The sequence below is a fragment of the Carassius gibelio genome, chromosome A19 (genome assembly GCF_023724105.1).
Source record: "Carassius gibelio isolate Cgi1373 ecotype wild population from Czech Republic chromosome A19, carGib1.2-hapl.c, whole genome shotgun sequence".
Classification (NCBI taxonomy): Eukaryota; Metazoa; Chordata; class Actinopteri; order Cypriniformes; family Cyprinidae; genus Carassius; species Carassius gibelio.
This window is the reverse complement of record NC_068389.1, coordinates 12,098,682-12,125,680: the sequence shown is the minus strand read 5'-3', so window position 1 is coordinate 12,125,680 and position 26,999 is coordinate 12,098,682. Positions and strand designations below refer to the sequence as shown.

General features: G+C 37.8%; 3 protein-coding genes across 3 annotated transcripts; 2 read left to right on the top strand and 1 right to left on the bottom strand.

The window, feature by feature from the left end:
* Positions 1-186: 186 nt before the first annotated feature.
* On the top strand, positions 187-5,484 carry LOC127935187 (uncharacterized protein C6orf62 homolog). The gene is made up of 5 exons (XM_052532837.1): positions 187-1,737; positions 1,833-2,009; positions 2,182-2,307; positions 2,477-2,611; positions 4,188-5,484. Exons 1-5 carry the CDS (start codon positions 1,609-1,611, stop codon positions 4,311-4,313), a joined length of 693 nt encoding a protein of 230 aa, XP_052388797.1. The 5' UTR covers positions 187-1,608; the 3' UTR covers positions 4,314-5,484.
* A 3,658-nt stretch (positions 5,485-9,142) lies between these two features.
* Positions 9,143-11,839, top strand: LOC127935185 (tyrosyl-DNA phosphodiesterase 2). The gene is made up of 7 exons (XM_052532835.1): positions 9,143-9,493; positions 9,603-9,772; positions 9,869-10,057; positions 10,164-10,255; positions 10,322-10,440; positions 10,569-10,739; positions 11,037-11,839. The coding sequence occupies exons 1-7, from the start codon at positions 9,338-9,340 to the stop codon at positions 11,310-11,312; spliced, it is 1,173 nt and encodes a 390-aa protein (XP_052388795.1). The 5' UTR covers positions 9,143-9,337; the 3' UTR covers positions 11,313-11,839.
* A 2,479-nt stretch (positions 11,840-14,318) lies between these two features.
* On the bottom strand, positions 14,319-23,999 carry LOC127935847 (transmembrane protein 64-like). Its single transcript, XM_052534036.1, has 3 exons — positions 22,699-23,999; positions 18,786-18,941; positions 14,319-17,307 (listed from the first exon to the last, which is right to left on the bottom strand). Exons 1-3 carry the CDS (start codon positions 23,398-23,400, stop codon positions 17,122-17,124), a joined length of 1,044 nt encoding a protein of 347 aa, XP_052389996.1. The 5' UTR covers positions 23,401-23,999; the 3' UTR covers positions 14,319-17,121.
* Between the last annotated feature and the right edge of the window lie 3,000 nt (positions 24,000-26,999).

The following is a 26,999-nucleotide window of genomic DNA, read 5'->3' as shown; positions in this document are numbered from 1 at the left end:
CGCCAGATTATAATTTATATCTACTTCACAAAATATTGTGTGTGTGTGTGTGTGTGTGTTCGGAATAAGTACTACGCACATTAGGGAGTTTTATATAAAGGGTTGAGACGTAAAGCTAAGATACAGATGTTTAATCAAACCGTGTCACTACATAAACCCTGCTGACAGGAGCGCGCGCGCTCCTCCTCTGTCACGTGTGCACAGCTGCGTGACGCGCAACGGCCATTTTGAGTTGTTTGTTCAGCGAGGAGCGCTTATTATTTTCCAGACGAACGCAGATCAAAGGGCCGAAACAGTCGAAAGAATCGCTCGAAAGACATTTCACCCTTTCCTTCCATCATTATGGGTCCACCGCGCTGCAGATCCCGCCGTCTGTTACTTGAGAGAACGGAGGACTTCGGTCGGTTTGTCACTTTATCTTGACATGGCTTATACGCGTGTGTGACGACTGTGGAGAAGCTCGAAAACAAACGGCAGACCATCAAGCTAAACCTCTGCCGAGGATCGATCCATCCGGGGCGGGGTTTTTTTTGCACTGAGCTCGGTGTATTAAAACGTGTTATGATTGTTTCGCAGTACTTGCTCGGATCGCAACGGGCTTGAGAGACCACTCGAGAAAATGACGAGCAACAATAGTTAGCCAGTTAGCCAGCCACGCCAGTCTCTGCTAGCATCGCGATAACAGAAAATAGGCAAAAACAAGATGTAACAGTCGGTTTTTTGATGAATACTAACTTTGAATGCTCTCGTAGATATCATAGTGGATAAAAAAAACGACATGTAGCTCCCTTCAACCTGTTTATCAGTAGGTGGCGTGTGTGTGTATTCAGCGTAGCTAGCATTAGTTTGCTAGCCAGCCACAAAATAAAAGCCTCACAATGAAACTCAACCGTGGCAGGAAAGCTCGTGGGCCCATTTTATGCCCTTAATTCCCAAGATGTCCAGCAAACTCCGTGTACTTACTCAGTACCAAGGTCTCGTGGCATCTGCATTTCTCTGCCATGGTTGTCTTTCTCACCTGTCATTCAGATGTGCTTTTATGAGACCGTTTATTCAAAGACATGGATACAAGCAAGAGTCAATCCAGGAAGAGACTTTCCAAAGTCAAATCTCTTGGTCAACTTTTTAGGTAACTTTAAACCAGATTTATTCATCTAAAGACCGGGATCTGTCCCCTCACACACACGGAGACAAACTTAAAACTGTCAGTATGGGCTTTCAGTGTAGCAGACATTTGTGTTTTCTGTCCTTTATTCAGTGATACAGCGCTGTTTCTCATATAAGAAGAATACTAATTGATCAGGTCGTGTTATATTAGTGATTTCTTTTAGTTTACACGTAGCCTTGGCTTCTTTTTTTTAAATGGTGTAATGCATTAACTTAGACAAGTGCAAATTTACTTGGCCCAAGTGCACTACCCACATTGATTAAAAATGACTTGATTTGATTTCGATCCCTTTCTTTCATTCAAATTAGTATGTATTGCAGGTAGTGCTTGGTTATAAAAAAAAAAAAGGGTTGCAAACCACATAGTCTACAGTCAAGGTAATAAAAAGCGAAGGGAAGAAAAAAAAAGTCTGCTTAAGGAAAATAGTATTGTTTGTAACAATGGGAGACCCAAATTCTCGCCGGAATCAAGCACGAAACCGACTCCGTGCCCAGCTACGGAAGAAACGAGAATCTCTGGCTGATCAGTTCGACTTCAAGATCTACATTGCCTTTGTATTTAAGGAAAAGGTATGGTGACTGATTCTGTATGAAAGTGAGAAACGGTTTGGGAGTTGACTGTTTTACTGTGATTGTTCACATATGCCTTTATCCCACGTTTACAGAAAAAGAAGTCCGCGCTCTTCGAAGTAGCTGAGGTGGTACCTGTGATGACCAACAACTATGAGGAAAATATCCTTAAAGGCGTGAAGGATACGAGCTACTCCTTAGAGAGTTCTCTAGAGCTTCTCCAGAAAGATGTGGTGCAGTTACACGCGCCTCGTTACCAGTCGATGCGTAGAGTAAGTGTTGGCACACAGCACGGCTCACTTTCCACATTGTCTGTTGAAGATTAAGCTGCTGTCAGCTGTGTTGCAACCGTAATGGTCTGTCTTGTCTAAAAACCCATGTGTCATCATGTCGGTCGAGGACACTTGCTATTTCTGTCTCACTGATGTTGTTAAATCTCTCCAGGATGTGATCGGTTGTACCCAGGAGATGGACTTTATCCTTTGGCCCCGCAATGATATTGAGAAGATTGTCTGTCTTCTGTTCTCCAGATGGAAAGGGGCTGAACATGAACCATTCAGGCCTGTTCAGGTTTGTATATGTAAATTCTGCCACAAAACTAAATTTGGGGCTTGCGTATTATTTTTTTGACTTTTACACCAAGTATTCAACATCCACCATTTGCACAGTGGGCATGAATGGTGCATTAAAATCAATTTACAAATTGAATGTAGTTACATTTGCTTTTGAACGTTTACAGGCCAAATTCGAGTTTCATCATGGAGACTATGAAAAGCAGTTTTTGCATGCTGTTGGTCGGAGGGACAAGGCTGGGATGGTTATGAACAACCCCAATCAGTCTGTCTTTCTGTTCTTGGACAGACAGCACTTACAGGTTGGTTCAAGAAAGTATGACGTATGAAGGTCCATGGATAATATTTAAGAATATCGTGAGGATTATCAGATGATATTACAGGTTTTTTTTTTTTTCATCAACATTGTACATTTATCTAACACTCACTCAAATTAGTTTTTTTTTTTTTATTTTTTTATTAGCTTTAATAATGCCGTTAACGGGAATCTCTTTAGCGAATCTCCGTATTAAGATTTATTTTTCATGCATCATATCATAGTATTTTGATGCTTAAATTTACTTTTAGCAGTAAAATTATTTATTGTAGTTTTTGGTGTTTGTTAATAGACAAAATAATGCTTTACACGTTTAACCAAGAATAATCTTAAATGTATCTGATATTGAAATTAAAAATCCTGTGATGTTTATTATATTGACACGGCTGATTGACGGTTGTCGATTTATTACTATTGTCTCACTACTGTTTGTTTCTTATATATTGCATTGGTTATGCCATGAAAATAATCATAGATGCTGGGATGGCAATAACAATAAATTTAATAGACAAAACTATAGAATTTTTATAGCAGCCCTTTTTTTTTTTGGTTATTAACCATAACACTGTCATTTATTGGTTATCGATTTATTTTGTGAATTCCAAATAATTATACACCTTAACCTAATATTTACTTTAATTTAATTTAATGTAAAAATAGTTGAATTATAAATATATATAAAATTTGAATATTTGTAATTTTGTTGGCTATTGGCAATGACAAATTTTCTTAAAAATGTAATAACAATGAATCCATAAAACACCTTACAATAGCCTAACATGTATTGTAAACTATTTAATAACCTATTTTTTTAAAAATTTGAAGTTTAAAATCATTGGTTACCCGTAAGCCAATCACATAACGTTTGGTTATGATGCGTGTTATTCGCCGGCTCAGCTGCCTCGAACCAACAGTGTAAACACAGGAACTCTGCAAAAAAACAAAACAATTGAGTGAAATACTGGAGTGAACATGGCAGTTCACAATCACAATTATTGCCTTACTGGACTTTAGCCTCCCCAGTTTCTTGCTGATGATCATTAACAGTTGTTAAATTTCACTTTTCCCAAAACTTGTCAGGATTCGGGAGTAGGACCACAACATCACATCCATTCAAAATGTGAAACAAACACTCTTCTTGTTCAAGCTTCAGTTGGCAAGTGTCGGGAATATTCTCCACAACAGAGCCAATAGCATTCCGTGTCTCCATGTCCGCTGTCGTTTTCGATTTCCCTAACCTAAACTACAATCCTAAATTCTGCGCTTAGCATCTACATCACGGCTCTCCACCCGCCTTCTGTTCGTTGATTGGCCGGCTGGTTTGGAGCTAAAACTGGGAGATACTTTGCTATCTCAGACTGAGTACAGAAGCGAACTGAAATTGAGCGGAAGTACGAAGTCTGACGTAGTCAGGCTAATTTGCAGTAGCCTAAAGAAATAATTTGACAAAATTGTAATATTGGTGAATTCCTATTTAACTATACACTTTGCAATACCCTAATATTTACTGCATAATGTAGTGTCTAAGAATAGCCTTTTTTTTTGTCTCCTCTTTCTTCCAGACTCCAAAAACCAAGCTCACAGTTTTCAAGTTGTGCAGCCTCTGTCTCTACCTGCCACAGGATCAGCTCACCTGTTGGGGAGTTGGAGACATTGAGGACCACCTCCGTCCATACATGCCTGACTAGAAGAAACGCACGGAAGACACCCCTCAAGGCCTCGACGCAAGTTGTCCTTCTCTACACATCCCTCAGTTGAATAGATATGAACTTGTGCTTGGAACTCTCCTTTTTGTTAACCACTCATTTTCATCGTGAGATTTAATTTAGCTCCTTTTTTTTTGTTTGTTTTAAATCCCTCCCTAAACCAGTCTTGGTTTGGCTCACCCCATCTCCCCTCTCTGATCAGTTTTTATTTGAACCTGCATGAACATTGATTTTGAGTGGTTGTTCTCTTGGAGCTGCACCGTCAACAAAACCAGTCACCGAAGGAACTCTTTACGTTAAGGGAACAAAAAAAAGAAAAAAAAGAAAAGGAAACCAATAACAGAGGTCTCTCACATGTGGTCCTCGTGTGTTGGACTGGCTTTAACATCACTGTCATGAGGGATAGTTAACATGTCTGTTATATTGAGTAGGGATTTTTAATGAGTAATGGCAATCAGTGACAGGACAAAAGAGCCTGGGTAGTCTTCCTCAAAAGGCTTCTATTATAAGGTGAACAATACTTGTTAACTCATTTGGTGTAGGCATTGCTTCTCATTCAGTTACTGCCTTAGTTTTTGCTGGACATTTTAATTTGAGTGTCATTCCTTGCCTATAATATGAAAAACCTTGTTTTGCTTTTTTTGTCATTTCTGGAGGAGTGGTGCCTGATGGGGACAGAGGTGCAGTGTGTAATGTATATCTAAGATAGTTGACACAAACTGTCTGTTGGAGGAATTCTGATGCTGTTTTTTGCTTGGGATGGTTGTCACCAGTTAAGCAACTCATGCACTATTATATACATACGAGCTACTGATACCAGATGTGATCATTGGTGGTGGGTATGTTATGGGAGACTGCTGTTCAAGCTAATGTACCTAATGAGAAATTTCGTAGAGAAACTTGAAATAGATCATTATGGATTTGTTTTTCACTTATAGACCACCCTGTTCTAAGAGTACTAAATATTGCAGTGCTTGGGTCTTGGTATCCGTAAGCCATATTTGTCCATTCTTATGGCATAAAATCATTACTTTTCTCCCCCTTTGGAAATTCTATGTTACCGTTGAAGGGGAATGTGCGTCTTTGTCTTTATTTTGATGTACCCATTGTTTGAATAATTCTGTTGAAATAAACATTGCTGAACATATCCTAACACGCCGCAAAGCTTTTTATGCAGAAGTTTAATATATGACAAAGAATTACATTTTGTACATACACTAAACACCTGGCTGATTGTCTTCCCTGAGCAATGAGTTTTCGATTTGCTTTGTTGGTGAGATCTACTGTTGCAAATGCCAAAGTCCTTCCATGTTTTAAAACCTGAGCTGTTATCAGAACATCTTCTCCCATTTTATCTGTTAAATGAAAAGTAAACCAATTTTTAAGTTTCAAGAGTCCATTTTAGATGTTGAATGTACTTATTTATACATTTTCCACTTTTATTATATAAAAAAAGCAATTGAACAATTCCGTCATTATTATCCAAGGGATAAAATACAGTTGAATTTAAAGTATTTTTACTACTCCATCCAGTCTTCCCCATTCGTTACACTATACACTATATGTATACAGTGTCCATCAAACATAGCTATAGGCAGAAGCTCACGTTATGTTCATGTCCACGCTGACCTTGGGAGCTCCTCTCTCGCTGTACATGAGTGGTGGAGATCACATCCACCAGTGTGGCTGTCAGTCCTCCGTGAGAGTGCCTCCTCTGTTAGTGTGCTCCTCCTCCACCTTCAGCTCACACACCACTTTCCCAGGGGATGCAGACAATACCTCCACCTGATCACCACGTTTACTGCAGAGTGAACTGGTGCTCTGCCTGGTTTACAGGTGCTTTTCAATAATTTAGAATGTTGAGGAAAAGTTTGTTTATTTCAGTTATTCAACTCATATTGTGAAACTCGTGTATTAAATAAATTCAATGCACACAGACTGAAGTAGTCTTTGGTTCTTTTAATTGTGATTATTTGGCTCACATTTAACAAAAACCCACCAAATCACAAACTCATCAAATTAGAATATGATGACATGCCAATCAGCTTATCAACTCAAAACACCTGCAACGTTTGTATGTAAATGGAGAAGAGTGTTTAGGCAGCTAACGTCACAGAATGCGCCCAGGGGGCAAGGAACTCGACCAGAAGTTGAAGTCGGGCAGGGGCTGCCATCTTTTAGCAGAACTTCACTTGCGTTAGCATTCCCATTGACTCCCATTCATTTTGGCGTCCCTTTGACAGCGAATAACTTAACATCTGAGGCGTTTAAAGACTCCGTTTGTCCATTATTTATTTCTAAAGATACACGACAATGTATAAAGGGCTCCATTACCTTCTATGTTACATTATGGCCCTGTATAAACAGTTTTTGTAAAAAATAGGCTAACGATTGCGTCATAACCACTCGTCTCTCTGTCGCATTACCGTACAGACAGGAGGAGAAGCTCGCAGGCAATTAACTTAATATGGCGTTCTGGCGTTACATTTTAAAATACTATACAAAATAATTAATCAGAATACTTACTCCTGCTCACTCACGCCAAAGAACTCTCCGCTCAAGCTCTCCGTCTCTGCAAGATTAACGATGGCAGTTTACACGCACAGCCACTTAGAAGAATTACATCTGTCAGACAGGTTGCTGACGTCGTCAAGCTTCGTTTGAGTCTGCGCGTCAGAAACGGAAGTGCTAAAAAACGCTAAAAATGGGCTTCACTTGTCACAATTTAGTTCCAATGGGGTCGCTGTGTCCATTAATGTCTATGAATGCACCCGAGCTCGCACCTATCAAATATGCGACCTATTTTTACATGTGATTTTCGGGATTCTAATTGGCTTACGTGAGCTTGAGCTTCTCGTTACACTGCCACCTACAGGTTTGGCATGCTCTTGATGGCATATAGACGCAGCTATGTGTAAATGAAGACTTTTCTGAAAACTGACATGTGTGCGCGATGTTATTTTTGAAACGGGAGAGGTTGAAATGTTCGTTTATGAAAATAGCCGGCCACGTGTAAACGTAGCCTAAGTCACAAAAATTCATTGCCAATAAGCTGGCTGTTCACAGAGTGCTGTATCCAAGCACGTTAACAGGAAGTTGAGTGGAACGAAAAAGTGTAATAAAAACATGCACAACCAACCGAGAGAACCGAAGCCTTATGAGGATTGTCAAGAAAAATCGATTCAAGAATTTTAGAGAACGTCACAAGGAATGGGCTGAGGCTGGGATCAAAGTATACAGACGTGTCAAGGAATTTGGCTACAGTTGTCATATTCCTCTTGTTAAGTCACTCCTGAATCACAGACAATGTCAGAGGCATCTTACCCGGGCTAAGGATAAGAAGAACTGGACTGATGCCATAGGTCCAAAGTCCTTTTTTCAGATGAGAGCAAGTTTTGTATTTCATTTAGAAACCATGGTCCTAGAGTCTGGAGGAAGAGTGGAGAAGCTCTAAACCCAAGTTGCTGAAGTCCAGTGTTAAGTTTCCACAGTCTGGGATGATTTGGGGTGCAATGTCATCTGCTGGTGCACTTAATGCTTCCTTCTGCTGACCAGCTTTTTGAAGTTTCTTTTTGATACTTTCCAGAAGGCCAACAATCCACTTACAAGTTTTTTTTTAAATTGGTTTTATTTAGTATTCTAATTTGTTGAGCTAGTGAATTTGGTGGGTTTTTTGTTAAATGTGAGCCAAAATCATCACAATTAAAAGAACCAAAGACTTAAACTACTAAAGTCCGTGTGCTTTACATTTATTTAATACATGAGTTTCGCAATCTGAGTTGAATTACTGAAAAAAACGAACTTTTCTTCGACATTCAAATTTATTGAGAAGCACCTGTATATTTCAACGAGTGGCTCTCCAAAGAGAATCACTTAAACCAAAGATTTCGCTCGACACCTACCTTACATAAAACCCGCTCAAATCCAGGACTATCAACCATTGCTCTCTTTTATTGTATTTAGCGACATTGACACCATCGCTGAAACTGCAAATACCAAAACACAGTGAAGGACTACTTCGCTCTTGCAGAATGTTTGAAAGAGCATTAACGTTACTGTATTACTTTGCGAAGTAAAGCCCTTTTGGAGTGCCTAAGCTAAAAGACCTCTCGCCACTAATAAGAATAATGGCAGATAACTATGACACAAAATTAAATAAAAAATGCACTACATTCTTATAAATAGGTAAACTAAATCTACCGATTCAATTTATGAATACTTCAAGAAGCTAAAACTCACCATTCGGCTATCAGGGCTTTTATTATGAAATAATGGATCATTCATGATTCATTTGAGTCGTGTCTTTTCAATGAATCCGTTGAACCGTTTTACTCCTAGACATCATACATCATATGTCTATGGTTTTACTCATGCGTTTTACCAAACAGATATAAATGATTAGTTCAAGAATCGGAAATTCTGAAATTCTTAATTAGAATTAAATTTGGAACATTACGAATGTTATTGCTAATTATATCTCATTCCTGCAAACAAACAAACTGAACTGGCACACAAGTGCCTACACATTATTTGATATATATATATATATATATATATATATATATATATATATATATATATATATATATATATATATATATATATATATATATATATATATATATATATATATATATATATATATATTATTCGTGCATAGAAGGTTTAGAGCACTTCTTTTTATTCACATAAAAGAATTGCGGAATCGTTTCGGTTTTGAAACGAACTGTTTGAAAGAACCGAGTCTTTCAGTACAGCAGTCTAATTCTTCCGGAAAGCTTCTATTTATAATTATTCGGTTCGGAACTCTCTGGGTGCGACGTTTAATGTGATGTGAAAATTAGGATTTATGTCGTAATTTATAGTGTGGTTTAAATAAATTAGGTCCAGCGACCACAAGCATACATACATAATGGTAATATCGGTCTCCGTATTTCGAGGGTTCCACCCGGAATGTTTTTGTATCTGTACGCTTCCATGTCCCGCAGTTATATTAAACTGTGAACATGTCCCACACTGTTATGCCCGGTAATCACACCGATCAACAAATGTCTGCTCTAGAGGAAACGAGGACGAGTCTTTGCGATCAGTTTGCCTCTGTCTCTGGGTCGGACAGTGCTGTGGCGCAGTGTTATCTAGCAGAAAATGAATGGGATATGGAGGTATGGCACTGTACACTGCACCAAGTTTCTACATAAAAATATATATTGCGTAAATCATGTTTAGTTCTTCTCGTCTACAACCCCATTTTTTTCCCTGGGTCCCTGCCAGAGAGCACTGAACTCGTTCTTCGAGGCTCATATGGACTCAGTCTTTGATGTTGAAGATGAGGAGGAAAATAAAGATGTTTCTGGGAATAATAAGAGAAAGGGGGTGAATACTTCTGACCCTGCTGATACTTCAGGGACAAAGAAGAAATTTAAGACAGACCAGGTGGACTGGTAATGTTTTCCCCTCGTTATACTAGGAACTGAAAACTACTTAAGATACTCGATTTATCTATACTAATAATATTTTTCAAATTGTTTGTGGTGCAGCATTGACCTGACAGTGGAGGAGCCCACCTGCTCCAGCAGTGTGAACCCCAAAGAAAGTCAAGCAGGAAGTGGTGTCCCTGAATCTAATGCGGAGGACAGCAAGCTCTCCATCATCAGCTGGAATGTGGATGGTTTGGACACATTGAGTCTTGCAGAGCGAGCCAGGGGCTTGTGTTCATATCTAGCTCTGTGAGTTGTTTAAAGACCTGTGATATTCTCTATTTCATGTTTTATTTGACTCTAAGTCTCTGTTGTTATACTCGTAACTCTTTGGTTCATTTTTTTTCTGTTGTAGATATACACCAGATGTGGTTTTCCTCCAAGAACTTATTCCATCTTATATTCAGTATCTTAAGAAACGTGCTGTCAGCTATCTGTTTGTTGAAGGTGAGAGACCTCCGTGAGCTTATGTATGAGTTATTTACTGATTCTTGATGTTCCCTGTCATTAAAGGAAGTGATGATGGATACTTCACGGGAATAATGTTGAAGAAATCAAGAGTAAAACTTTTGGAAAGTGAGATCATCTTTTACCCTACAACACAAATGTTGAGAAATCTATTAGTTGCTCAGGTGAGTTTTGCAATAAGCATTATCTAAAGATCGTATTGGTGTATAATGAATGGCACAGGTGTATTTCAGAAGGGAATCATTCATTTCAGCATCATTTATACATGCGTTCATTTCTTTTTTGACTTAAGGTGACTTTCTCAGGACACAAGCTATACTTGATGACGTCACATTTAGAAAGCTGTAAGAACCAATCAGAGGAGAGAATGAAACAACTGCGGCTTGTATTTCAAACGATGCAGGAAGCACCAGAAGACGCTACTGTAATTTTTGCCGGGGACACCAATCTAAGAGACGCCGAGGTAAATTCACCACAAGGACTAGAAGAGCGATACCAACCTGGTGGGAACATAGAAAAGAAAAGAAAATTTCCAATTCATGTCTGTGAAATTGTGTATTGTATTAATAATACACATTCAAATGAACCCAGGTTTCAGTTTGGTGTTGATGAAGGGTAGTTGCGTGTGACTGATGGGCCTGTGAAAAGGAGAAGAAGATTTGGAAACACTGGACTAATAGTCACAGTAGCTCCAAATATGATGGAGGTGAAAGTCACTAGTGCAATGCAGCATTTCTGAAGATTGTTTCTGTCCGTGTAGGTGGTAAAGGTGGGAGGTTTGCCTCCAGGTGTGTGTGATGTTTGGGAACAGCTGGGCAAGCAGGAACACTGCCGATACACCTGGGACACCAAAGCAAACAGCAATAAGACGGTGCCTTACATCAGCAGATGTCGCTTCGACCGCATCTTCCTTAGGTCTGCTAAAACCGGCCCGAGAGTCACTCCTGACCACATGGCTTTGGTGGGAATGGAGAAACTGGACTGTGGCCGTTACACCAGCGATCACTGGGGAATTTACTGCACTTTCAACAGATGATTATTAAATCCATAGTAGAACTTTAGAAGATAGTTTTAAAAAGTGTTAAGAATGTGAAGAGTGCCTACAAATTCAGACTAAAGAGCAGTGTAAGAAACAAAGACATACTGATAATAATAGAAGGCAAAGCTGGATATAAAATACTTCAAAAAGGGTTTAAACCTCAGTAATTGTTATTTTTTTCATACAATATCTTCTGTTATCAAACCATGAGTTCAGCCAATCTCTGCTCTCCCATATAATTTTTAAAAAACATGAAAAGGTTGATTGAATTAAAGTGATTTTTCCTAAATAAGTGTGGCCTTGATTTACAGTGGTAACTGTGGTATGGGTTGTGTGTCTTATATTATACCACAAGTGGTCAGTGTTTCTCAAGCATTACACACGCTATGAAATGGCATTGGTTACAGAAGATGAGCACAGTGAACTATTACTTCTTGAAATAGTGTTTGTGTATGTGTGTGCATACTGTTTAAAAATCTGTGGAATTATTTAAAATGACGGTCAAAATTGTGCAAATAGAAAAACAATGAAAGCATTACATTTACAGTAATATTCTAAAAAAAAAGTCTAAAAACGGTACTGTGAAATACTGAACAAATATAATTTTAAAAACAATTTGGTAGAATATGTTACAAGAATCTTTGTTTTTTTTCTACTTCAGAACACTGTTACAGTTAAAATGTATTATTCATTTACAGTTTTTCTCTGTAAAAGAAATTCATATATTATATAATATATTATATCTATATATATATATAGATTTTTTCCCCAAAATTATGACTGGCACTTTACATCACACTGATAATTTTTGCCCCGAATAAAGTTCCTCAAAAGTAAGTTTACTTACCACAGTGTCAAGAGGTTGAGATTAAATATAACACGATGTACAACAAAAAAATATAACCTGTGAAGATAATATTGTTACTGCGTTTCATCACCAATCAAGCTGTAATTTGGTGAAAAAAGTGTGAAAATATTATTTCATTGTGCAATTTGAACGCATAACATTATAGCTATGAAATTAGACAAAGGATGTCTGCCATTTTATTCCAAAAATTGTATTTCTTAAACTTTCATTTCTGTCACAGAACTCTATTAAACACAATACATGATCTGGGATGGTGTCCAATGAAACAACACTGTGGTTCACAAAAGTGGACTTTGGACATTGTTAGTAGATAAATTAAATAAACCAGGGTGAGTGTGTTTATCTTCTGATGCTTACATACCAGGCAGTGTTACCAGGGTCACAACAACACCCGGCCAAAACTAGCCCAACAGCATTCCAGGGATGCATGTTTTTGGCATGATCCCCTGGTAAAATTCAAATTCCAGAGGCTTAATCTCACGTTATTGGGGTTGCTTCAGCTGTGTTACAGTAGACCTATAACAATACTGCAACCAGCGCCTGAGCTCCCTGGATCTATCTCTCAATTAATGTTCAATGTGCTAGATAAATGTGCTACTTATTAATGTTGCAGTTTGAGAGAAATGAGTAGTGGGGTCTCCTCTTAACTGTCCTAAATCAGCTGAAAGCACATGAGTGTGAAGGCAGCAGCTGTCTTAAACAGAGTGGACATGTGACTCCAGACGACCTTGAAAGACACCCCACTGCCAAGGCTAATAAACCTTTCGCTTGGTCAGATGAGTAAATATTACATCTAAACCAGGTCAGACTGCCACAGATCTGCCGTTGGAGTCTGTATGACTGGCTCACAGAAGTCTGCTCGGAGCACAAACACACTCTCCTTGTCCCTCTCTCCAGGAGAACAGCCACTTAAAGGGCCAGTCCTGTGGATATCCTTACACTTACAGGCTGTTTGGGGTTTTTTGAGGCTCTCGTTGTCCTCAACAAACCATGGCAGGAAATCACAGTGCTTTTCCCCTCGATAGGCATCACTGTGGCACATTGAATTGTTTTGACACATGGCCAGGGGCACATGTTATTTCAGTGAAAGGGGAATTGTGGGACTTTCAGATCAGTCCTACTCCAACTTTTAAAGAAAGAAATGTCAATATACCAGACTGAATATGAAATCACTGGTGGTGTAAAGACGAAAGCGTGATGTGAAATTAATTTCTTGTTTTATGTTTAGGATAAAATCTTCATGGTTAGTTTTTGTACGTTTTCTACTATCGAAATCATAAAAGGTCATGAAATTGCCATGTGGTAAAATATTTACACTTCCCCATGAGATCGGAGTCGTTAATGTTTAGGGTGGACATATTGCCACATGGTAAAATAGTTGCATTTTTCGGTGAGACTGGGTTGGTTTTGTTTGGGGGTGCTTCTTTTTCCTAAAACTCTTACGATTTAATTTGATTTACATTGTACAAAATTAATTCCAAATTGTCACCTTGTAAAATAGTTATGTTTTCTCATGAGATCAGTTTGGTTATGTTTTGAGTTAGGGAAGAACCAGCATGCTATTTGTTGAAAATGTGTACATTTCCATACAATTTACATTGTAGAAATTCAAAGAAATTTTCACTTCTTAAAATAGTTAACAAATAGTTTTCTAATGATATTGGGTTGGTTTTGTTTGGGGGTGGACCTTTAAAAATCACACGTTTCTGTTCTATTATGTCTTTTAAATTTTATGCTTCTTTTTTTTGTTGATTCACATAGTTAAAAAAAGACAAAAAAATCCCTACAATTCAAATTGTTCAGTTTCTTATGAAATTACTAGCTTTTTTTTATGTTACATTTTGCTGTGAGACTGTGTTGGATCCCCTTCACTTCCCAGTTCAGATTGCACACTTTAGGTTAGATAATGGTGTAGTTTGTACCATGTCACCGCAACTCCAAGATAACGGATACTGATAGATGAGGGAACCATGTGAGGAATGAAATGTTAAGTAATTACACAATCAGACAATAAATCACTGTCAATCTGTAACTAAACTGAATTATCAGCGAACAAACGGTCTCCTGTTATAAGATGAGTCTCCAACACTGAATTAAATGCAGAAACACCGTCTAGAGAGCACAGTACAAGATGATTGAGTCTCTTTTCAATAGTTTTATTTCATAAATAACACTGAACAAGCATGATACAGCAATAAATATTCATTTACATTGCAAAATTCTCTGTATTACAAAATACAGTGTATGTAAAATGCACTTGTCAAAGGGGTCAAGAGGTTTTAGTATAGTACCTGATGTGCCCTAATCTGAAATTACATTTGAACAATTTTTTTGTTTTGTTTTTTAATGTGCTGTAATCTCAGATTAAGGTTTGCAAGAACCTCGCAAGACTCCTTTGCTATTATACGCACTGATGCATATCAAACTGGAAATATAAGACAAAGCACTGATACATATCCTCAAATGATCATTTATTTTTTGTAGTTTGTTAGATTTCGATTCTGTTTGCATTTGAAATCCCAAGAATCTTCAGTTTTTCAGTTATCACAACCCAATGCCTGCTGGAATGAAGAGTCTGAACACACTGCAGGCAAGTGTCCCGTTTCAACGTCTTAGGCAGCAAGAGGTACAAGGCAGGTTGACATCGTAACACAAGACCAGGACTGTTGGATCTCTACAATGTAACTCAGACGGTGAGTCAGCATGTTCCGTTTTTATTTATTGCTAAATTCAGAAAACAGAGGGGCTTTTCCATTTCCTTGATCAAAAAAAGAAAAAAAAAAGAAATAAAAATTCATAAAACCATTCATCCCATTTTTAAGTTAAGGAATGTGTCAATTTGTGCACAGTTACACCTGCACTTTTCAAAATAAATGCAACAACTTGTTAGAAAATCTATTGGCACATTCTCCATGTAAGAAACAAAACACGAGATGGTGTACATCACTTTGTAGTAAAATTGCAATATTAATTGGAGCCCTTGTCAGCAGACCCAACAGTCTAAGAGTAGCAGCAAAACTATAACTGGAGAGTAAGATGAGATGGTTTTTCAGAATAAGCAGCGCATCGCTGTTCAACTGATTGTCAGATTTACGATGACGCTCTAATGTTGATGCTGTAAACCAAACTGTGAGTCTCAAATGACACTGAGAATGAAGTCACCACCCACCAAGTGTACATTTCAGCTAATGAGACATCCATCATTGATAGCATGCATTTCCAATTTATAAAAAAAAAGTAAAAAAAAAATAAAGAGCTAAAAATGACAAAATCAAACCCTTAAATCAAAGTCTTTTCCATCTCCACACTGACTTACAGCATGTACATCTGGATTTACCGTATAATTTCATGTCAAACAGCACAACAGTGTCATTGAGCATGGGAGAAGGTAATGAGGAGACAAATCAAACAAAGCAGCAGGATTGTGTGAAGTTCCCTGCATGGAGGGATTTCATGTTCCCGGTGTGGAAGCTGTGAGGTCACCGCGGCTCCGAGCTCGTTAGCAGAAGCCTGTGCTAAATTATATAACTGGGACCCAAATACGTCAGTCAATGCTCGGGAGTCTTTTGTTTCTAATTAGGGGAATCTCTAAGGAGGGAATGACAGACATTACCATGACCAGAGTCGTCGAATAACATTTCGGTTGTAGTTTTCTCAGTTATTTTAGCGGTTCTCTCTGCACTCACCACGAGTTACTGAGCTGTGGAGGCTTTGAGCCGAGTTTTCACTAGTGTGCATTTTTGCAAAAGATGCATTGTAGGCAATTGTGAGCCATTTTAGCACAGTGCCAACAACCATTAAACTGATGTGAATAACATGGACCTTCAGCATTCATTACATAAGAATAATAGTAATGTACTAACATATGACAATGCTTCCCTTTTTTATATACATTTCCTCTAATTTGGGAAAATATTTATCTAAATACATTTATATAATTCTACAAACTTCATATATTCAATATATAGAATATATTCACAATAATCACTTTTCAGCATTGCATCTTACTTATTCAGTTTGTGAAATTCCATGTGTGCAAACGTTCTAAATTATTCTAACGATGAATAAATGAACAGAAGTGATGTAACAGCCCTGTAATAAAGAATTTGGTTAAATAACACAACGAAGGCAGAGTTTCAGTCCTCTCAATATGAGAATGAGAAATCAAACGAGTACGATCACACCGCTGAGCTTATCATGCTGTGCTAAAGCTTCTTGGCAGGACGTCCTTAAATATCCAGCTAAGAAAAGTTCCTTCCCTCCCATCTGTTCCAGTGTAGCAAATGTGTTCCCAGTTTGGCAAAAGCCACAATTTTATCCAGGTGGTACTGACTGATAATATGTTTTTCTTACTCTAGACATACATAAAAAAATTAAATAAAAATAAAATAATAACTTTCAATAAGAAGAAATAATTTTAGATGAATAATAATAATAATAAATTAATAGTAATAATGGAATAATCCTATATATATATATATATATATATATATATATATATAAAGCAAACATCTTAAGCATATTAACCTGATATATTAGTTGGGCCCTCTTTAATAACTACAATTCTATAACATTTACTTTAATTAATTTACCAATTTCATGCTTTAGACCTCTTATAAAGTTATTTAATTTTATATGAGTATCATAATTTTTTTTTTTTTCAAGAAAAAGTACCAAGATAACAAAAATCTCAAGTCAATCTCATAAGCTTCTCATATAATCCTGGCCCAGGGTCCCAATCTTCGGGTCTGATGCTGGGCTCTTTGACAGTCCGGTGCCGCTCCACATCAGACCTCCGTCATAACTAGAACAGCTGGCAGGGACCGTAGCAGCTCCCGAGACTTCCTGAAGCAGGCGAGACAGATCTCCATCCGTCCAGTCAGGACAGCCCAACTGGATGTAGGGTTGAAATACGTTCATCAGCAGCAAAGACGCTGCTCAGACCACGTTGATCCCCCCTCCTGTGGCAGCACGTTTGCTGCAGTAGGTCGAGCCGCCGTGGCTGGCCGCTCCACCGTTCATGTACGACGTCTTCAGCTCCAACTGGCAGGCTGCGATGGCGGCGTTCAGTTCCACTTGTGCTCGATGTACAACATAAAACATCAGGCCTATGCTGATGAAGATCTGAAGAGAGGAACAGAGAGAGAGTGACTGGGTGGATCTGCAGACTGAGCTGGACGACGACTGATACAAAGACACACACCATTTACACACTTATTTCATGCGGTTGTAAATTTAAGCGATAATTCCTTGGCTAATATATCGAAATACCCTGTTCCAGTCAAGATTTCATTACTGGCATCTAACTTTACTACACACAAGAGCAAATGCAAAACAAGGACACATTTTTGGTCAAAGCTCTGCCAATATGACCATCCATAATTATGTTTTTTTACAGGTTCCGCAAGAATCTAGACTAGACATAAATATTTCATTTGCTCATACATTTACATATCCATTGCAGAATCCACAAGATGTTTACCATTTAAAAAAATACTACTACTACTACTACTACTACTAATAATAATAATAATATGTATTGTTTTTTTTGTTTTTTTATAGTAGCATTCATTTTTTTTATAAATTTTATTTTCGTCCAAAAGACATAGATAACACAACTTACACAAATATATTATCAAAGATCAAATGAATTAAAGTGAAAATGGCAGTATTTTTTAGCTATATGCTAGTTACACAGTGCAAATAGCTATAGATTCTATTTACACTGTTAAAATGGCAGGATTTTCTGCTATTTACACTACGTATTGCAAATAGTTACAATTATCTGCACCTTAGTATTTTAGTTCATTACTAAAACAGTACTCAATAATAAAGTATTGAGTATAAATTATACATTCAAATTATTGAAGGAATGCTGCCTTATTGGGACAATAAAGCCCTCCCTACTTAGATACTTTATTTTCAACTTTTTGATAATTTCCTTCATTTTTATTGTAAACAAATGCCTTTCCGATATTAAATTTAAAAGGGGAGAAAAAAAGGTTTGGCAAAAGATGGGTTCAGACTCGGGTCGATCGTGTCATAAAGCACACGCCTATGCCACTGAAACTGATGTTCAACGTACCTTTTTCAGTACTGAATTTCCCAATCACACGTTGGGGGGCGGAGTTAGTGTACATAGCCTCTTATCAAGGCAGTCTATTTGCACTTAGTGTAAACAGACACTCGTCAATTAAATTACACAAATTATCTGGTTTAACCATTTACCCACATCCTTGGATTTTAACACCGGGTTACAGTCTTTAGCATTAATCACCATTTTAGCCTTGTGATTATCATCTATGAGTCTCTCAATTGTCCAAAAGGCAAAGCACTATAATGTGCAATGCCACACCATAAAAAACCAATCACAAATCAAATAAATCCTGGTGATTCTTTTCATTTGGAAGATGCTTTGGATAAAAGAGCCTGCTAAAATGCAAAGTCATGGATCCAAATGTCAATGTAAAGTTTCTTTTGAGAATTCTTCTATTAATAATATGACTTCTTGAAGATTCTGCAGGGAGTATGTAAATTTGTGGGCTAAACTGTAGATACAGGGTTCTTGCGGATTCCCTTTCTTTATGTTTTTGGAGGCTTACCTGTAGACTGAACACAAAGTATCCGCTGACGCTCTGTTCGGCGATCACGTCCTCCATTGTGCGCAGGGTGGTGCCCAGATATGAGTTAAGGAGTTGTGTTGGGAGGAGTCCCACTGAGGAAGCCACTAAATAATTTGGCAAGGAGACGTCTGTGATCTGTCAAAGAGAGCGAGAACTATAGTTGGTCAAGAATAATCACAGAGAGTGTTCACTGCCTGAAGAATGTGTCATCAGCCTCATTTATCCCCATCACTGTACTTCACTAGCGGCCTCTAATGCAAAAAAAAAATTATTGCAAAATTTGACATTTTGAATCCTTTTTCTTTTCTCCCTCATTCTGTTGACATGCTAGTTGACATCATTTTTCAAACACTTAATTTCACACATTTTACATCCCTTCCTATATTGTTAATACAATGCAATGCACAGTTTGTTTTGCTACAGCACTGTGGGATGTTTTACTGGCTGTGCTACATTGCAAATGCTTAGTAGAAATGTACCTTTAAGCATTGCTTCTGCCCTGTTCCAAGTCTGAGCAAACACACCCTACATAAATGTATTAAAGCTTTTTATAATTCAATTCTACAACCTGTGATTTATAAAACATGGTACGAACATCTATCTTCAATTGTTAAATTATGAAACGATGTAAAATCCTTCTTCTTTTGATCATTAATAGGTTGGCAAAGATGCAGGCATTGTTGTATTAGGCTTGCGTCAACCTATTAATATTCATGAAAAATAAAAAAAATATGCATTCTTGCTTTAAGAAGCGACTTCTGTGTAAATGACTGTGAAGCAATATTTTAAGTATGCACTATGCAGAGCAGACGCATGCATTGTGTTGGGTTACCTACATAACACACGACATTCTGCTTCAGCAGAAAACACAGGGCTCATTGAAATACAGCACCTTCTATAGGACGTGCTTACTGAGGGTATGCGAAACATAATTCCAGTGTGACCGACATACATCATACCCTTGGGCTGTGATCTCTCGGTTACGTCAAGAAACGTTAAATAAAACCTATTAGGCTCAACACAATTAGAGTCAGTGGCACTTATAGAGAGTCTGATGATCACGCTCTCTCCAGACTGATACAAACTGAATAACAAGCTCATTGTTTTTTAGGACTGTGGGCAGCAGGCTACTGGAGCAAGAATATTGACTCACAGTAACCGGTTCAATCGCACGTGAAGCAATCCCAAAGCTGAAGAGTTACTGAGATGACCCTAGTGTTCGATCACTAGAGCAGCCTTCAGACAGAACAAAGACTTACGGTTGCTTCAAGGGCAATGACACTGTACTAGTGTAATGTAGGTTACTTTTGACTCAGAAGTGATGGTTAAATAGGGCTGCACGATTATGACAAACCAGAAGTCCTGTTTTTCATTTTGTGGAGGGCAACTGCAAGTCATATTCTTAATGGAGGCATATAAACAGTATTTGAGCATCATTGAGATGCTGTGATTTTATACATCTGTAAATCAAGACTGCACATAAATGCACAAAATTTTTACTGGTCCTCTTAACTGCATGAAAACAAAACTGTTATTCAAACATGTAATAATTATAAAGCGAGCAACATGCCTGTACTAGAACACTCCTATCTTGTCCGTTTTTAGTTTTTCACACAACAGAGCAAACTACTCACCAACAGAGCTTTGGACTCTGTAGCTACAACCGAATCAATATTTTATTACAGATTGTTTGTGGCTTGTTGATTTTAGTGGGACTATTCTAGTGGTCACATCACTTTCTTAGATTGCGAATGCTAATTTATTAAAAAACTCCCACTTTGGCTTTAAAGCTTTTTGTGTGCCAGAAGATGTGCATTCAGCACGCAATATTTAAACAGTTGCCTCTATTAATAAGTCTAAAATACAAACATTAAATGCTCCGATTCACCACTGCAAAAAATATTTTAAAATGTAGAAAAATTTAAAAGACAAAGGCTGAATATTGCAATTGACAAGATTTACAATTAATCACACCAGCAGTAATTTCGATTAATTTCAATTAACTGTAGTCTTACATGTAAATAAAAAAAGCAGCTCTGTTTAACATTGAAGCTGTTTGTCAACCTAGAAAATGACAATTCCCTGCTGTAAGCAAGTGTTCAGTGTTCATTTCCAGCACTCTTGAAACCCAGATATGATCAGTCACTGTCATCCATACACTATCCGTCAAGAAGAAATGAAACAAAACATTAAACTTGCATTAAAAACATATGTATCATCCAGTGAATAAATTATGCAAACGGAGCAAGCAATAGTCAAATATGTACGAAAATGGCAGGCTACAGGTCCACAAGCTGATATCAAGATATATCTATCATTGTTCTTTACTGTCCTCTGTCCCGGTTAAAGGTTGCAGTTTCTCTCTCATCGTGTGTCAGCTAATTAAAAATGTATTATGTTGGTTGTGCAAAGTTTCCGAAGGTAACATTGTTACAATGTACAAAGAGTCCTATCTTTATACCCTTAATCTGGCGTGAAGAGCAGTTATGTTTGATTTAAATCTGGCTCTGAGCTGGAGGTCTTAATTGTTTAATTCCAGCAAAGCTGGATAAAGCCACCTGGATGTCACTTAAAGATTAACAGCCACTGCAATGCTATTAATCAGATAACTTTGTGTGCTGGGTGCATTATACTTTTCTTAAATAATTAATCAACTTTAAAAAATTAGGGATGCAACGATGCACAGCGAGCCAGTTGAACATCGACACAAATATGTGACGATTGAAATCCGTTGAGATGTTAAACGAATCGCGATACATTTTGGGATGGGAGTTTATATGGCTGACTGTCTTTAGAAAAGTTAAGATGGTATTTTCTTTTCATTTCATCTCTGTATAATACATATTAAAGTGGTATTTGTGTAGTATTTATGTAGTTTAGCTTCACAAAGTAAGAGCATTCTGTTTTTGTTTAAAATGTCAAATCTACAATCTAATTTAGATTAAAAGCTGCTCACGTTGCATGTATGCAGCTTCTTTTTTTGGACTGTGATTCAAATGCAGTTGTTGCTTCTCATTTTGAATGGAAAGACCACAGGCCAAGAGACATATATTTCAATTTCACAAAGAAAGTTGCAGCATTTTGTCCAAGAAATAATAAAAGGACACCTTTTCATTCATAATTTGTATAATCCTATTGTAAAATCACATTGTAAATCATATTGCATTGAGTGAGTTGACTAAATTGTTACATCCCTGAAAAAAAAGGTAAAAGAGGTCCTGTGCAAGTCTTAATGTCAGAGTTTTGTGATTCGTTTTTTTTTGCTTCAGGGTCGCTCAAAGCAGGGTTTCTCTCACTAGGGAGAGTGGATTTTGAGCAGAATGATTACAGAACACTTGAGCGGGACTTTTCTTGACAACAACAAAGCTATACCATTTTCTTTGTTTGGAATGATCTTCATAGGCGGAAAAGAAATATACTAGGCCTAACTGGTGAAATTTGTCTGAAAGGTAATTACATAATTTTAATTATCTGTTTAGTTAACTGCTGCATAAAATCATTATCTCCTTTGTAATTGCTAGTTTTTCCCAAGGTTAACTAAAATCATTAGAAATGTTACCCAAAACAAAATAGGCTAAACGTTAACTTTATATAAAGAAACATTAAACTTCATTCATTTCATCTTAACTTAATTTCTCAAATTTAGTAAGGTACTAAAATAACTAAAATAAACCAATAATGAAACACTACAAAGAATACACAACTAAATTACAAAATATCTCAAAGTAAAAAAAAAAAAAGATTTATATATTTTTATATATATATATATATATAGGCTATATCAGTCACACTAAAATAACACTGGTGCAGAATCTAACTTGTGTAAATTCTTTGTTAAAAATGAGCAATATAAGAATTATATTAACAGCAGAAATGGCCAGAACAGACTTACCGAGAAGACCGCGTTCTGGAGACCGAAAGGGATCGGCGTGAGTCTCGCCAAGGCCACGATCTTGAGTCCACTTCCCCCCTCCACGACCCGAATAACAGCACTCAGCTGTTCACTGCTGCTGATCTTACCCAGAACCCAGTTCGTCAGCAGTCGCTTACACACCACATGAGCGATGAAAGTCCCGATCAAAACCCCCACCATCACCAGACCCATGCCCAACACAAACCCGTACAGGTACCCCGCGGCCACGTTCAGCACGATGTAGCCCCAGCCGCAGGGGAACGACACCGTGATCAGGCCCACTATGAACAGCAGGGCTCCCACGAAACTGTCCAAACTCTCCACCCACAGCAGCACGTCCTTCAGGTACTGACGGACCAGAGCCACCGAGGAGAAGCACACGGCTGTCAGGACGCACGCCAGCAGGGCGCTCTTGAAGCAACAGGTGGTGATGCAGCACGGGTGTCTGAACTCGGGAGTGAAGGACGCACCGGGCTCGGTGTGACCCGCGGGGTCCGCCTCCGGTCTCCCTCCGTTCCCTCGCTCGTCAAACACGTTACAGATCAAGATGTCGATCTTGTCGCAGTCCAGTGAGTCCGGGGTCCGCTGTAGCCAGCGGCTCAGCTGGAGGTGTCCTCTCCCCGCGGCGTGCTTCAGGGCTTTGAGCGCCCCCTGCACTGACTCCGAGCTCCACAGATTCATCCCGTCTGCACTGGACTGATCGACTGGACGTCCGGTCCAAAATCTTGACCCTTGAATTTACACGTTGGGCTCCTCTGGCCAAGCGATCAGCAACAGTTTCCCTGGATGGCGAAGACTCAGAGTCCAGTGATTTATAATAGTATCTAATCTAGAGGTTTATCTCGGAAACACTGCTGTGGAGTCGCACCACTTCAAGGACTTGAGATGCCACTGTGTCAGCTGCCGCTCGCTTATGAAAGCCATGCTCTCCTTCCAACATCAGAGGAATAAACCCCCCTAAGACAGCTCCTGTCATCGCGTCTGACGGATAAATCACACAACCGACTCCAGGCTCTGCTCACCGCGACACTCCCGTCCAGGCTCCGGTCCAAAGTCCTGCCGCTCGGGGAGCGCCACATGTCACGTTGATCCGCCAGAAGACCACGGTTGTGAAAGCTGCTGAATGACGGTCGCTGCGTTTGTCCGACTGGTTGTTTACTCGTGTGCGACGGGCTCTTGCACACACTTGTTTGTTTACGCCAAGCGTTATTCATACCACTGTTTGTTTCCCAGCAGTCCGTGCGACGTCGTTACGGAGCGCACGTCACACTGTCAGTATCGCGATAACACCATACTGCTGTTCACTGTGACATCTTAGTGAAGTATATTATACATATACACACACACAAATTAATTGGAGGGTGGAATTTAATTTCATATCATTTTTTTTCTATCGACCCTTTTCCCCTGATGAGTCTCTTTCTATTAAAATAAATAAATAAATAGGCTAAATAAATATTTATGGTAGTCTGCCATTCACTGAAGTTTACCCAACTATGACGACTTCTGCTGCTGAGAAATGTGAAAAGGTCCTTTGTTCTATACAGTATTATTGATCTTAGAGGCTAGACAAATAAATAAATGCTTTGGTTCACTTTAGAATTTGGCTTCCATGAATACACTACACTATGCTGAAGGTTTGGTCTTAATTATTTTAGTCCAAATTGAACATGTAAGATAGACAGAAATGCATAGGCTGCAAACACATTTACTAATGGGACTATTTCACTGATCAAATATATATATATATATATATATATATATATATATATATATATATATATATATATATATATATAGCTATATATATACACTTATCAATTTCATTTTATATTTTTTGTTAAAAAATACTTTTTTTGTGATATCGAGTGACAAAAGATCAAATAATATTAGACACTCTCAAATAAAGTATTATGTACCTTTTTTTTTTTTTTTGTGATTTAATAATTCTTCCTAATTCCTCCTTTTGGAGATGAATTTAGCATTAGATCTTAGATATATTCACATTTAAATTCTATAAATGCCTATAAGATTTCAAGAACAAATCTCCTTGAGTTACACTGATAGAATATTCAGCCTTTAAAAGCCATGTGTTGATTCTAATGCACAGCCAACAAAAATGCATATTTGAGAATCATGACTTGACAACACAAAGTTGCTCTGATGTACAGTTGCACTGATTTTTTTTTAAATAGAATTAAAGCCAATCTAAAAACTTTAATACTGCCTAGAAATGGCAGCTTTTTCTTTAGCAACTGAAGCACTGAAGCACATCGAATCTCTCTTCTTCCCTTACCATTCTCTATTTCTAAGTCCTTGCATTGTTTTTCAAAGAGGCATTTAGCCTGTACAAATACAGTTTGTTCAATAGCAAGAGTAAAAAAAAAACATTGTTCAATAGCAAGAGTAAAAAAAACAAAAAAAACATTGTTTGGGGAAGTCGTGGCCTAATGGTTAGAGGGTTGGACTCCCAATCGAAGGGTTGTGAGTTCTAGTCTCGGGCCGGACGGAATTGTGGGTGGGGGGAGTGCATGAACAGCTCTCTCTCCACCTTCAATACCACGACTGAGGTGCCCTTGAGCAAGGCATCGAACCCCCAACTGCTCCCCGGGCGCCGCAGCATAAATGGCTGCCCACTGCTCCGGGTGTGTGCTCACAGTGTGTGTGTGTGTGTGTGTTCACTGCTCTGTGTGTGTGCACTTCGGATGGGTTAAATGCAGAGCACAAATTCCGAGTATGGGTCACCATACTTGGCTGAATGTCACTTCACTTTCACTTTCAGTAGCAAGAGTAAAAAACCAAACAGCGATTTTATCTGAACTATGGTAAAGTGTAGTTATAGTCAGAGATCTCCAGTGTTATCAGTGGTCATAATTTTGATATTTGACACCATTCACCTTGCTGCCACACAAGCCCTTAACTGTGTAGTAGTTTGGAAATATGGAAATATGCCAGAACTACAGATGAATAACATATAATCATGAGAAGATAAGCGCTGGTTCTCTCAGGTGGTGTCTATTTTGCACTCTTCACACTAAAATGAACATATCAATAAAACTATTGATGTTATGGAGACATTGGACTTTTATCAGATGTGATATTATTAGATTGCAATATGGGATTGACTTGAAATATTTTACAATTACATAATATAGATGCATATTACCAATAATTAGACCTGTCTGCCATGTCATTGTGGCTCGTCTGTGATTTTAGACATTGAGGGTTGAAGGCAACGGCTGGCTTTGTCGATAAGTAAACATGTGTGACTCATCTGGCCATAGTACATTCATACACATTCTGCTCAAGGGTAATGGTTTTGTTTTCTTTACAATGGATTACTAGTCTTTGTGCACTGGTCTTGGTCAAGGGGTTTCTGAACGGCAGCTTAGTCATAAATCACAGACAGTCTTTTAATGTGGCAGGGTCACTGAGTTGCTTAGTTTTTGTGGGTGTGTTTTGTGTGATTTAGCAGCCGCCCTATTAATGAGCATCAACTCGAGACTAGTAATTGCTGACAAACTAACGCAACTTAATATTTCAGTTTTACTATAATTTCTAAATAAACAGTGATTAATCTGATTCATTTGAAAATTGAAATGGAGCCAGGGTAAGTTTGGCACATGTGGTTGTTATATAAATGCTTGAAATGTAAATGTGATGCCTCTATTCTTGACATGATTTACCACAAGATGGCGCTGCTGTTTCACCCTTAAATCACTGAATGATTTTGTGTGTGTGTGTGTGTGTGTGTGTGTGAGTGCGTGTATGCTTCACTAAGGTTGAATTTTTCTTAGTTACTTTTATCATTTCACAGTAATCGTATTTACTTTATATATATAGCCTATATATATATATATATATATATATATATATATATATATATATATATATATATATATATATATATAGTAAATAAGTAAATACGATTACTGTGAAATGATAATATATATATATATATATATATATATATATATATATATATATATATATATATATATATATATATATATATATATATATATAGGAAAGTACCAAGAACGAATCAAATGTTTAGCAGTTAATAAAAAAAATTCTGAGAAAAGAATGCACTGTGTGAACATAATCCTAAAGAATGTATTTGCTGCGATCACTTAAAGGAATATTTTACGATCAAAACAAATAATTCATTATGTGCTTATCCTAATGTTGGAAAAATAGAGGTCAAAATAGTGAATAATAACGTTTATCATACTTCTACACTTTTTTTTTTTGCTGACATCTTTCTACACTATTCATTT

What these genes read in the sequence shown, in the direction of transcription:
- LOC127935187 (XM_052532837.1), top strand. Translation starts at nt 1,609, where the DNA reads ATGGGAGACCCAAATTCTCGCCGGAATCAAGCACGAAACCGACTCCGT. An exon ending in CCTTTGTATTTAAGGAAAAG is followed by an intron (nt 1,738 to 1,832) that starts GTATGGTGACTG and finishes CCACGTTTACAG; the next exon opens with AAAAAGAAGTCCGCGCTCTT. An exon ending in TGGACAGACAGCACTTACAG is followed by an intron (nt 2,612 to 4,187) that starts GTTGGTTCAAGA and finishes TCTTTCTTCCAG; the next exon opens with ACTCCAAAAACCAAGCTCAC.
- LOC127935185 (XM_052532835.1), top strand. Translation starts at nt 9,338, where the DNA reads ATGTCCCACACTGTTATGCCCGGTAATCACACCGATCAACAAATGTCT. An exon ending in AAAATGAATGGGATATGGAG is followed by an intron (nt 9,494 to 9,602) that starts GTATGGCACTGT and finishes GGTCCCTGCCAG; the next exon opens with AGAGCACTGAACTCGTTCTT. An exon ending in TTGTGTTCATATCTAGCTCT is followed by an intron (nt 10,058 to 10,163) that starts GTGAGTTGTTTA and finishes TTTCTGTTGTAG; the next exon opens with ATATACACCAGATGTGGTTT.
- LOC127935847 (XM_052534036.1), bottom strand. Translation starts at nt 23,400, where the DNA reads ATGAATCTGTGGAGCTCGGAGTCAGTGCAGGGGGCGCTCAAAGCCCTG. An exon ending in TCCAGAACGCGGTCTTCTCG is followed by an intron (nt 18,942 to 22,698) that starts GTAAGTCTGTTC and finishes TCTCTTTGACAG; the next exon opens with ATCACAGACGTCTCCTTGCC. An exon ending in ACTTTGTGTTCAGTCTACAG is followed by an intron (nt 17,308 to 18,785) that starts GTAAGCCTCCAA and finishes TCCTCTCTTCAG; the next exon opens with ATCTTCATCAGCATAGGCCT.